Here is a 12,957-nt window from a genome sequence, read left to right as displayed (position 1 = left end):
ACAGGCGAATGCAAACCAGCAACAGACGAATGAAGCCCTGCAAAACGCGAATGCAAACCAGCAAGAGACAAACCGCTTGCTGAGAGAGGAGCAACAGCGGTTCGCTCAGGGCTTACAGCAGGAACTCGAGATCCTGAGGGGGACTATCAGTAACCTTCCACTGGCAGCGGCAGCCCCAGTTCCGAAAATGACCAGGGCAAGCCACTACCTTCAGAAGATGGGACCCTCGGATGATGTGGAAGCCTATCTTCTCACGTTTGAACGCACGGCACAGAGAGAGGGATGGCCAGAAGCTGAGTGGGCTGGTCTAATCGCACCCTTCCTAAGCGGCGAACCCCAGAAGGCTTACTTTGATCTAGAGCCAGCCGAAGCAAACGTCTATGCAAAATTGAAGTTCGAGATCCTCGCCCGCCTCGGCGTAACCACGGCTGTTCGCGCCCAAAGGTTTCACGCATGGTCCTTCACGATGGATAAAGCCACCCGAAGCCAGATGTATGACCTCATCCACCTTGCCCGGAAGTGGCTACAACCCGAGATCAACTCAGCCAGCCACATCGTGGAACGGTTGGTCATGGACCAGTTCTTGAGGAAACTTCCCTCTGCCTTACGCCGTTGGGTCAGTCGGAGTGACCCCCACAATGCGGATGAGCTTGTGGCCCTCGTAGAAAGGTACAATGCAGCAGAAGAGCACCCGCAACCCACAGTCGTGGAGCAACCCCACTACCCGAGGTTCCAGGACTCTTCCAGAGACGGTAAAAGGGTACCGGGGTTAAGGGGCGCTGAAGAGCGGCGACCCCCTTCACGCAGCACAAGCAACAGTGGTTCGCACACTAAGGGCAATAGCCAACATGGGGAGCCGGGAAAAGGCTCTAAGTGGGACACAGACTATGTACCTAAATGTGTAAATTGTCATGAGAGGGGCCACACAGCAAAAATCTGCCCACTAAATGATGAGCCCATGCAATGCAACAGCGTGGAACCTTATTCGCTGTTGTCCCAATGTATGGGCCCTAGCCCAGAGGACCCCTTGAATAACCATCTGTGGGCATTTGTAAAGGTTAATGGTAAGAGGGTTCGGGCACTTCTTGACTCTGGGAGCATGGTCACACTAGTGTCCGAATACCTCTTGCCCATTAAGAAGAAACAGAGAAACAGTTCACAAAGAGTGGCAATTTGTTGTATACATGGGGATAATCATGAATATTCCACTGTTGATGTTTTTTTTGAAACAGAGTTTGGTTCTTTAGATTTCAAGGTGGGTATTGTACCCAAACTGGCACATGATGTGTTAATAGGGACCGAATTTCCCCATTTTCTAAAAATGTGGTCCCCCGCTCAGAATAGCGCCCAGAGTTCAATAGCGGACCATAACGAAGTATTAGAAGAAACAAATCCTTTCCCTTTTTCAGAAATGGAGGTTGACGAGGGCCCAAATAAGAAGGGGGAAAAGGAGGAGTGCTGTAAAATTCCCTTCCCCATCACTACTTTGGTAGGGAATACCCCAAATCAAGATGTTGAGCAGACACTTACCACCCCAGAACCGGATAAGACCCTCGCTGACCTAGAGGTCAGTCCTGGGAGTTTTAAGAAGGCCCAGTGGGAGGACCCCACATTAGCGGTAGCAAGGGGAAATATACGGGACCAGAATAGTACTCCTGGCCAACCAGATAGGTCACTTGCTTACCCCTACTTCGAGGTAGAGAACGACCTAGTATATCGGGTTGATAAAAGGAAATCAGTTACAAATAAACAATTGTTGGTACCACGGACATTCCGTAACGTAGTATTACACCTCGCACATAGTCATCCATTGGGGGGACACCTAGGGGTGGAAAAGACAAAAGAAAAGGTTCTCAGAAGCTTCTATTGGCCTGGGGTTCTGGCAGAAATTACGAATTATTGTTCCTCATGCCCAGAATGTCAGATCACCGCCCCGTTCAAGGCGTACCGCAGCCCATTGGTACCCCTTCCCATAATAGAGGTACCATTTGACCGGATTGCTATGGATCTAGTAGGACCCCTAATAAAGTCTGCTAGGGGACATCAGCATATATTGGTAATATTAGATTATGCCACCCGATATCCGGAGGCAGTTCCCCTACGTAGCACCTCAGCTAAAAACATAGCAAAAGAGTTAGTAGTTCTGTTTTCCCGGGTCGGGATTCCTAAAGAGATTCTATCTGACCAGGGAACACCATTTATGTCCCAAGTAACGAAAGAGCTATGTAAACTCCTAAAAATCAAGCATCTCAGAACCTCAGTCTATCATCCACAAACAGATGGTTTAGTGGAAAGGTTCAATAAAACCTTAAAGAGCATGTTACGGCGGGCGGTTGATAAAGATGGGAAAAACTGGGATTGTTTGTTACCGTACCTGTTATTTGCCATTAGGGAAGTTCCCCAATCATCCACAGGCTTCTCCCCGTTTGAACTATTGTATGGCCGACACCCAAGGGGCTTACTGGATATAGCCAAAGAGACTTGGGAACACGAGGTTACCCCTTACAGAAGTGTAATAGAGCATGTTGCCCAGATGCAGGACCGCATTGCTGCAGTCCTACCCATAGTGAGGGAACACATGGAGAAAGCTCAAGAAGCACAGAGGAATACATATAATAAGGGTGCTAGGGTCAGAATTTTTTCTCCAGGTGATAGGGTACTAGTTCTGGTTCCCACCGTGGAGAGTAAATTCCTTGCTAAATGGCATGGGCCATATGAGGTCTTGGAAAGAGTGGGAGAAGTAAATTATAAGGTAAGACAGCCAGGTAGGAGGAAACCTGAGCAAATATACCATATAAACCTACTCAAGCCCTGGAAAGATAGAGAAGTCTTGTTAACCCTAGTACCCCCAGGTCCGTCAGAGAATCAAGAAACTGACCCAGAGGTTAGCATAGCTGAAACCCTGTCTGTTCATCAGAAACGAGAGGTTCAGAATTTAGTGAGAAGAAACAAAGAAATCTTCTCTATACGGCCAGGTCGAACTAGCGTAATTGAACATGACCTAGTCTCTGAACCGGGGGTCCGAGTTAACCTTAAACCGTACCGAATCCCAGAGGCCAAAAGAAAGGCTATAAGTTTAGAGGTTAAAAAAATGCTAAAACTAGGTGTAATTGAGGAATCCCAAAGTGGGTGGAACAGCCCTATAGTCTTAGTCCCAAAGCCAGATGGTACAACAAGGTTTTGTAATGACTACCGGAAACTAAACGCGGTGTCAAAATTTGATACTTATCCTATGCCCAGGGTAGATGAACTTGTAGAGAGACTGGGCAAAGCCCGATATCTCACAACCCTAGACCTAACAAAAGGGTACTGGCAGGTTCCCCTCACAGAAAGGGCAAAAGAAAAGACAGCCTTCTCAACCCCAGACGGCCTCTTTCAGTATAAGGTGTTGCCTTTTGGCTTACATGGAGCTCCCGCCACATTCCAAAGAATGATGGATAAAATTTTAAAACCACATGCTCGGTATGCTGCCGCCTACCTGGATGATGTGGTAATCCATAGTGAAGATTGGCAATCCCACCTTCCAAAGGTCCAAGCTGTGCTTGACGCAGTCCGGTCTGCTGGACTAACTGCTAACCCCGCTAAATGCACTATTGGTCTGGAGGAGGCCAAGTATCTGGGATATTCTATTGGCAGAGGTTTACTCAAACCCCAAACACTCAAAGTGGAGGCGATACAAAATTGGCCAAGGCCAGTTACAAAAAAACAAGTAAGGACCTTTTTGGGGTTAATTGGGTACTATAGAAGGTTTATTCCCAATTTTGCAACTAAGGCAACCCCACTAACTGACCTCACAAAAGCAAGAGGACCGCTAATGGTAAAGTGGTCCCCCGAAACCGAACAGGCCTTTAGAAGCCTGAAAGAAGCTCTCTGTGCCCAACCAGTGTTGGTCACACCTGACTTCTCCAAAGAGTTCGTAGTCCAAACCGACGCATCTGAGGTAGGGCTGGGGGCGGTACTCTCCCAGGAGTCTCAAGGTGAGGAGCACCCCATCCTTTATTTAAGTAGGAAACTAAATCCCCAGGAGAAAAATTACTCCATAGTAGAGAAAGAGTGTCTCGCAATAAAGTGGGCTGTAGAGACGCTCAAATACTATCTGTTGGGGAGAAAATTCCGGTTGGTCACAGATCATGCACCCCTTACCTGGATGTGTCAAAACAGGGAAAAGAATGCTAGAGTGACCAGGTGGTTCCTAAGCCTACAACCCTTTAAATTTTCTGTGGAACACAGGTCAGGGCACAAACATGGCAATGCTGACGGGTTGTCAAGGATGCACTCCCTAATATCCATGGTCGCTCATCCCTCGAGGTCTGAGCTGGGGGGGAGGATATGTGACAGAAACCAGGGGATGGTAATAAATTCCGTATATAGGGCTCCCAGGATACTAGACAGTTTCTATCCTGTTTGGCCTGGGAGTGCAGCCTTATAATACATACACTTCATCCCACAGTTTGGCAAGCGCTGGAACTGAGGGATGAGAGATCCAGACCAGAGTTTGTCTGCTGCCTGATTTCTGTCACCTGTCATGCTAATTAGGAATCAGGTATGAAAGACTGATTTCCTGTTTGCTCTGGTCTCTCCACAAGAGCCAGGAGGCTGGAAGGCTGCTGAACTACAGAGGGGAGAAGCCTCTTCCCCAAACAGGTTCAATCTTTCTGTTCATTTGTGTAAGACTGCAAAAGTACCTTGTTTTGTTGTTGGGAGTGGAAAAGCCACTTCCAACCCTGAGTCAGGGATATCTAAGTTAAGTTATCGCTCAGGTGAGCAGCTTTTGTTTTGATCTGTTTTCTGTTGTATGCACTGTGGCAGTCTCAGTGCCTGGGACTGAATAAACCAGGCATAGCCTGTTTAAAGGAACAGTACGGGACGCCTCATCATTTAACCTACCCTAAAAGACCGTGTTCTAAACAGTCCCGGACAAACGACGGAGCCCCGGAGTAAGCCGTTTGTCACAATATATATATATATATATATATATATATATATATATATATATATATATATATATATATTTGTATAATAAAGGCTAGACCAGTGTTCATTGTATGGGATTGGAATTTTCATTGCCCCTCACTTCTTTGGATGACTACACATGGATTCATGGATTTCGCATTCAATTGTATGTTCCTTTGAGCAGTCTTTAAAGTATATGTTTAAACCATTGAAAGAAATATGATGAACATAACATGGTACATTATAGGTGACTACATTTGCTCGTCATAGTCAACACCTTAAGGACAACAGCTATAAGACTTGATATACAATTATAATAATTAGAATACAACCAGTTTTTGCTTAGTTTTACATGTTCTTCAGGCCACAAATGTCTGGTACTGTTATAGATGTATGATGATAAAATATAAGTATATTTGAAATTACCTGTATTCTTTTTACTGTTAGGCACTAAAGACTTAGGTGGAAAGTCACGTGATTATACTAATTTATACTTTCCCTTCCCTATGCCTGTTTATTGTATATGTACTGTAGAATAGTTGAGGTCAACAGCTACCGATTTATTTTAATCTGCACTACAACAAAACAATAGAACTAGCTGTTTGCTATCTGTATCTGTGCCAAAGTAACTACAGTATACTGTACTAATACTTTATGCCCACCTCTTCTACAGATGTAGTAAATGTTATTGCAACCAGTGGCATGCTGCAGTGGGACATAGACAACGTGCCAACGGAAGAAGCGGCCCTTGTTTTGAATCAGCCCCGTGTGAGAAGAAAAGAGGTGCTGTCATGTCCTTTCACCACAAAGGTTGCAACAATGTTGGCTACATTTGTACTCACAGGATCTTGGGACTCAGGACCTTGTTTAATGCCAGTAGTACTCATAACACAGGTTGGGAACCCCTGGTTCTAGCAATGAGTTTTTATTATCCTGGTATAGTTCAAATGTGTCTGACACTAACTGAACTCGACATTAAATTCTAATACAAATTTTTGGGGGGTATATACACACACCAACCACAGCCAGAAATAATAACACAATTATGTTGGTTATCGAATAGATAAGCACACAATGGAAATATTGTCAATGTTAGTCATTAATGTTCTGATGTTATACAATGTTTTCACTCATTAATAATTTTTTACTCCAATTTAACGTTCTTAGTCCCACTATATCCAGTGGCACATAGCGCCACAGATATTTTGGCTCTAGGGTCATGTTATTGCTAGTATGATTTTATAACACCTTCAGTTCTAAGAATGCGGCAGAAGAAAAGGGACACTGGTTCAACCCAAAGCCACATACACATATTATTCTGGGAACATCACAGGGACCGTGGGGTGCTATGCCTGGAACAGTAAAAGGGATAGACAAGGTGCTCAATATGGATAGATAATGCCTTTTAAGGCCTACCAGTTATGTCAAACTATTTTCAGTTTCAATTCATACTAGCTTTTTTTCAACACAATTACAGTATATATATACTTGAATATATATCCTAATCTGTTGTCTTCATGTATTAAATTAACTTTTTTAAAGTATTACAGCTGAAGAGAAGTGGCAAGTTAGCATATAGTAGCTTGCAAGTGACTATACATGTTCTGCCCTATCACGCCCTGCCTTGGGTAATTATTGTTTCTAATGTTATAGTTTGTAAAAACAATGAAACTTGGTGGGTGTGATGTTCTTTTATTTTAGTTTTTCCTCTTTGTGTGTTGCCTCATGTGTTAAACAAGGAGTGCATAGCAATTCTACTGACATGAAGACAGCAAGCCAAGTATAGAGAAGACAGTTGCTAGATATGCAGTTTGGTTCTCTGTTTTTCTTTATTTCCAACAAAAAAACAATATTATTTCTTAGAGGATAATTACATTTCTTTATTGCAGTCCTCCCTGCTTTGAGAGGCAAAGCATCACATGCAACTTGACCTTATTCTCGTTATTCACTAATATAGTAAAGTGCTTCTTGATCAATGATGCTAAAATTATCATTGCGAGTATATCACATGCAAAAACCCATGCAATGAAATATAGGAGTGTGACATAAAATAAGTACTGTAGATTTAAATGATATAAAATGTACATTATAGTGAGCACAGTGGCCTAATTGTTACACTGCAAAACATGGACTTGACCAAAACCAGAGCCATCATCCGCCAACCATTGATGGCGAGCGATAACGACAGCGGTTCATCATCAGCCTTGTGCATTTATTTGCTGTCTTTTTAGGTTATGTTATTGTGGTATGAATACTAAACAGCACAGTTATACCAAGCAATTCCTATCCTATACTTTTATAGTTTTTTATTCTACAAAGGACTCAAGCATTCATGTATCCTTTTAAGTGTATTGACAACACTTTATGACTACTACTAAAGGTCACACGGAAAGCTTTTTTTATGAAGAACATTTATAATGTATTGATTTACCATTATGCTATAGTGCAGCAAGTGTAGACAGGCCTTCACAGGAAGAACTATACAGAAACTATAAATGTCTGACCAAAAAAAAAAAACTTGCTGTGCACTCTGGTGCTAAAAGTATAGGGAGGTGACTTGCTGAAAGACAGAGACAGCCATGAATTCAGGTTTTATGTTTTTTACAGTCCACAGACATTAGGGCCTGCATTTCCTGGACATATACACAAGAACACTTGAATGTCCTTCAATAACCAAATGTAGTGCTGACCTCTTGTGACCTCAGAGTGCTGGAAACATTTATTATTTAGGTCTATAGTTTAGAATAGACTATTCAATAGATAGGATAACAAGAGGAATATTACAGTGTAACTCAAAACCAACTGTGGTGCAGTCTTCTCTGGCACTCAATGGGTTAAACAAAGAACTATATGAGCAGTTGGGTAGTTTGTCTCACAGATCCCGTGTTCTTTACCAGGTGCAAATTTGGAAGAAAAAGACCCAATTCCCTCCTGTGTAAAACCAGCCTGATTTCCCTACCCAGTCCCATTTGACCCCTCCTGACCTTGTGCTGCTTCCACATGATCCCCAGGGCTTTCATCTCATGCTTGGCATGTTTGCCCTCCTGCAGACACTGGTAGCACACGGGGCTCCTGCAGTTCAGACAGTACATGCTGTAGTTCTCCAGTTCGTGATCCGCGCAGGTGGGGAACTTGCGTGCAGTGATGGGTGGCACCAGAGCTGTGCTCACCGGCTTGTGGGTGCTAGTGCCAATGCTGCTGTTAGGAGGGGGCTGAGTTGTTGGTACCAGTCTGTGCTTGGCAAAGGGGCCCCTGGTAGGGTGACACTTCTTTTGGCAGGAGGAGCAGTACAGAACATCGCATTGTTCGCACATAACAGCCGCCTCTGCTGGGTTGGTATCACACAACTGGCACCTGGCACCAACTCCTCCTGAGGCTGCTGCGCTTCTGCCCTCTGCGCCTGGCACTGTGCTGCGCTCCTGTTGGTATCTATGCACTATGGTCTCCAGCAGCCGGTTGCGTTGGAACCCGCGCAACCCCCTCTCATCCAGGGAGGCACTGCGGTGGCACTGCGGGCAGGTGATGGAGGACGAACTGTATGGGCTGCAGTGCATGCCCCGGGAAGATGCCCCAGAGGAGGCACCCAAAGATGGGGCAGGGGGCAACACCCTCACCCCGTTGGGCGACTTGAGACTGGGGGTATACGAGCCATAGCCGCTGTCTGTTTCGCTGTGCAAGCTCATCTTGTCAAGGTGGTCCGGGTAGTCATAATCTGCCCCCATCAGCATCATGGGGCGGGCGGCATGGGGCAAATGTTCACTCTCTGGGGTTTGCACGACGATGGTGCGGGCGCAGGGCAGGCAGACATTGTGTGAGCAGGGCAGGATCAGGGGCTCCCGGAAAAACGAGCCACACACTGGGCACTTCAGCTCTTCCTCCATGGCTCCAATTTCCTCCCCTTCTTTTATTCTCTCACGAACACTGATGTGTCATGGGAGGGTAAAGAGGGAGCTCCGGGGATAAGGGGAGAAAATGATATAGGAGGAGGAGAAACACTGGGTTAGAATAGGGAATCAGCAAAACAGTGAACCAAACGCAATGAAATGATGGAAAGATTGAGAGAGATTAAAAAAAATGGGTGAGGTAGTACAGGCAAAGCTAAAATAGAGTAATGAAAGGCTATGAATGCAGTGGGATGCAATGGAGAAAGCATACAAAAAAAATAACAATGTTGTGACTGCTAGGGAAAGAAAGGAAATGACAGGGGAGGGGAAAACGTGAAAGAGATGATGATAGGGATGAAGAAAATGAAGTGTGTGTCAAGGTTGGGTAAAGTGGGAGGTGGCGGGAGGCTGCGGATGGTAGGGATGGTTGAGCAGCCTGGACAGGAATGCCACAATCTCTGCCTGTTTCCTGCTGAACGCTGGATGCCTCCCTTGTTATTCTACACGCCTCCCCCTGCACTGCTCTGCACAGGAGATGGCAGGCAGCAGAATGGACGCTGACTTCAGTACCACAGACATGCGGACAGCGCCTCGGTGCTGAGGTGGAGGAGGAAGAAGAAGCCTGCAGGATTGACACTGCTGGGCTGACTGACCTTAATTGAGCCCGGTCCCCTTGGGCAGGGGGGTGTAGAGCGTTGGCTTTGACGATAGTGGACAACCTCATAGAAACGTCTGGCCGGGAAATGAGGAGTACAGCTGTTTTTACTTGGATGGCAGCTCAGCGGAAAATAGAAAAAAAGAATCAAAAGGAGGAGGAAGAGGAGGGGTCTTGGCAAGGGAAAAAAAATAAAAAGGAGGGAGGGAGGCAGGGCGAACGGCTGCTACCAAACAAGTGTCTTGCTACACATTTCCCGTTCAGGAAAGGGTGTTTTCATTTAAAAAAAATAATAATAATAGAAGCCATTGTGCATTTTATTCCTCTTACCTACAGTACTACATAAAGACAAAGCATTTTTACATCTGTCCACGTGGTCCTATTTTTCTGCTTTGTTTTTCATCTGAACCGTTGCACCTATGTTATGGTAAACATGGATACTGGAAGTGGAGGATTCATTCCAGATGGGTGTCTTCATTAAGTGTATAGCAATCTGTCTTTAACACCAAATTGGTTTAAACCATTTTAGTGTGAAGAATCTGCATGTGTATTGCTGTGCTCAAAACCTGTTGCGAACAAAATTGCAGTGGGGGTGAACGTCCATGTCGATTGTACTGATCTTTTAGAATGAACAAAACATACCTAAGCTTTGGGACACAATCACATGATTATATGGGACCGGTCTTAGGTTTCCTCTGTAAAAAAAAATATGCAGTTATGATTCCAAAACTTATATTTCATTACAAATTAGCCCGTTTTGGATATGTAGACATTATATGTGTAATCTTTTTCTTGGCTGCAGATGGACTGATTGGTGCCAATATGCATATTCAGTTTTGGGTTTTCTGGAGGGGGTTGGGGATCATTTAATTGAAGATGGCAGCTGAAAACATTCATGTTCATTTTGATTTTATCTCTCCTCTTGTGAAAATGCAGCAAGCATATTGATGCTTCGTCTCAGAATACAACAAGGAATTTGATGAGGAGATCATAAAATGACAGTCTCACTTTCCCCTTCTAAAATGGTCTCTTCATGAACCTATCTAATGAAAGCCTTGTACAACAGTGTAGTATAGTAACGATTACCCCACAGTCATCTATACACAAGACTGCCCACCATTCACTGATCCCTGCATTGTGATTGGCCCTTCTGTTAAATGGCTGTACTCACTTGCACAGTGACATCATTTTACACACACAACCACACAGGAACAGTCTCTCCCTCTCATGATGCTTAGTGATTGGAAATAAGCCATAAGCCAGATCCTTCTGCACATATTCCCAATATTTAATATGCATACATTAATTCTTTGTAGACATGTTTACTTAATTCATATGGACATTCTTCAACCACCTTGTATTTTATGTGTCATTCTGTTGACAATACAGTGTGTTACATAGTTACATAGTAGATGAGGTTGGAAAAAAGATGTCCATTGATTTCAACCAATGTAACATTTAGACTACAGTATATTGATCCAGAGGAAGACAAACAAAAGACCCCAGTGAAACATTATCCGATGATGTCTCATAAGGTGAAAAATACATTTCTTCCCGACTCCAGAAATGGCAATCAGATTGCTCCCTGAATCAACATCCTTCCCATGTTTACTTATTTGGTATATCCCTGTATACCGCTCCTTTCTAAAAATGTCTAACCTTTTCATAAAATGATCTATTATATCTGCCATCACATCACAGTCTCCATGGGTAATGAATTCCACATTTTAACTGCCCTTACTGTAATAAACCCTTTACTTTGTTGCTGGTGAAATCTCCTTTCCTCAAAATTTATGGGATAACCCTGTGTTCTTTGTACTGCCCTCAGGATGAATTGATCTTTTGAAAGCTTCTGGTATTGACCCCAAAAATATTTATATATAGTTACAATATACAACTCTTTTATAATGTAAACAAATCTAATTTAGCTAGCCATTCCTCATAAGTCAGACCTTCAATTACCTTTATTAAATTGATGGCTCTTCTCTGTACCTTTTCTAGCTCCATAATGTATTTTTTATGGAGTGGTGCCCCCAACTGTACTCCATAACTCCATATTAAAGATGTGGTCTTACTAAAGATTTATACAGTGGTAAAATTATGTTTTCTTCCATTCCATTCATACACAATTTTACGCAAGATAAGATCTTGTTTGCCTTTGCAGCTTCTTCATGATATTGGGCACTATTGCTAAACCTGTGGTCTACAAGCACTCCTAAATCCTTTCCCATCAATGATCGACCTAATTTTGTCCCATTTAATTTGTAAGTAGCCTGTTTATTCTAACTTCCCAAATGCATAACCTTACATTTATCTGTATTAAATCTCATTTTCCATTTACCAGTCCAAGTTTCCAGTTTATCCAAGTCCTTCTGTAAAGATATTACATCCTGCTCTGATTTTACAAAGATGGATACTTTTCTCTCTATGCCAATCATAAGGTCATTATTAAACAAGTTAAAAAGCAGGGGCCCCAGTACCAATCCTTGAGTTACTCCACTCACAACTTTAGCCCAACCTGAAAAGGTTCCATTTATGACAACTCTCTGCTGTCTATCCTTCAACCAGTTTTCAATTCAGTTGAAAAATTTTTTTTTTACCCAGACTAATTTTCTTTATTGTGTACACTAACCTCTTGTCTGGCACAGTATAATTTTTTTTTTGTGTGCAAAATCTAAGTAGATAAACCTTGCATTGCCCTCGTCTAAAATCCTGTTTACCTACTCAAAGAAACTAAAAAGGTCAGTTTGACATGACCTATCCCTCATAAATCCATGCAGACTATTACTAATAATGTTGTTGTAACCATCCTTACCCGCCTTTTAAGGAGTTTACATCAGTTGACTATGTACATGGCTTTGCTCAGTCTATCAGACTCTGTCATGGTCCTGGATCTTCGCAGGCTAGGCATAGATATTCTGATGAGCGCACTTTAAATACTAATAGAACTGCTCAGACAATTGCTGAATCAATGACCGATTAGGTAGAGTGACACCTGCACAATGGTAAGTGTGCAGGCTTTCAGCCACCCACAGGTAAAAGTACCATACACTTCTCAAATCCATATCTTTGGACTGGGACCTCCCACCGGTGACGAGAGGGCGGTGGATGCCTTGTTGAGTGCAACAACCCACTGTGAAGAATCAGGATGGGTTTTACTCATCAGAGACTGTAAAAATACCAATTGAAGACCTTTGCTCACACAAGGCCGTGTGAGTAGTGATTTATTAACTTATTTTATTATTATCATTCCCTTTGCCCCATACTGTGGGTGGTTGAAAGCCTGCACATTTACCATTGTGCAGGTGTCACTCTACCTAATTGGTCATTGACTCAGCAATTGTCTGAGCAGTTCTATTAGTATTTAAAGTGCGCTCATCTTGTATTCTGTTTGTTGTTTCTTGTCTTGGGGGATCCTGGAAAGATTCCCGGTGGTTTGAGCAGCCGACAACTGATACCTCAGTA

At 43.4% G+C, this 12,957-nt stretch overlaps 1 protein-coding gene across 4 annotated transcripts in view; it reads right to left on the bottom strand.

The window, feature by feature from the left end:
* The window catches only part of TRIM67 (tripartite motif containing 67), a 67,330-nt gene extending 57,694 nt beyond the window's left edge, over window positions 1-9,636 (bottom strand). For all 4 annotated transcript variants that reach the window (XM_075597003.1, XM_075597005.1, XM_075597004.1 and 1 more), the window contains exons 1-2: window positions 9,491-9,636; window positions 7,938-8,874 (exon numbers count right to left, since the gene is read on the bottom strand). In XM_075597003.1, coding sequence (XP_075453118.1) covers window positions 7,938-8,874; window positions 9,491-9,561 — 1,008 coding nt within the window. In that variant the 5' untranslated portion in view covers window positions 9,562-9,636. The remainder of the gene's footprint in view (window positions 1-7,937; window positions 8,875-9,490) is intronic.
* Between the last annotated feature and the right edge of the window lie 3,321 nt (window positions 9,637-12,957).

The sequence above is a fragment of the Ascaphus truei genome, chromosome 4 (assembly GCF_040206685.1).
Source record: "Ascaphus truei isolate aAscTru1 chromosome 4, aAscTru1.hap1, whole genome shotgun sequence".
Classification (NCBI taxonomy): domain Eukaryota; kingdom Metazoa; phylum Chordata; class Amphibia; order Anura; family Ascaphidae; genus Ascaphus; species Ascaphus truei.
The sequence above is the reverse complement of the archived record's forward strand: the minus strand, read 5'-3'. Positions and strand labels throughout refer to the sequence as shown.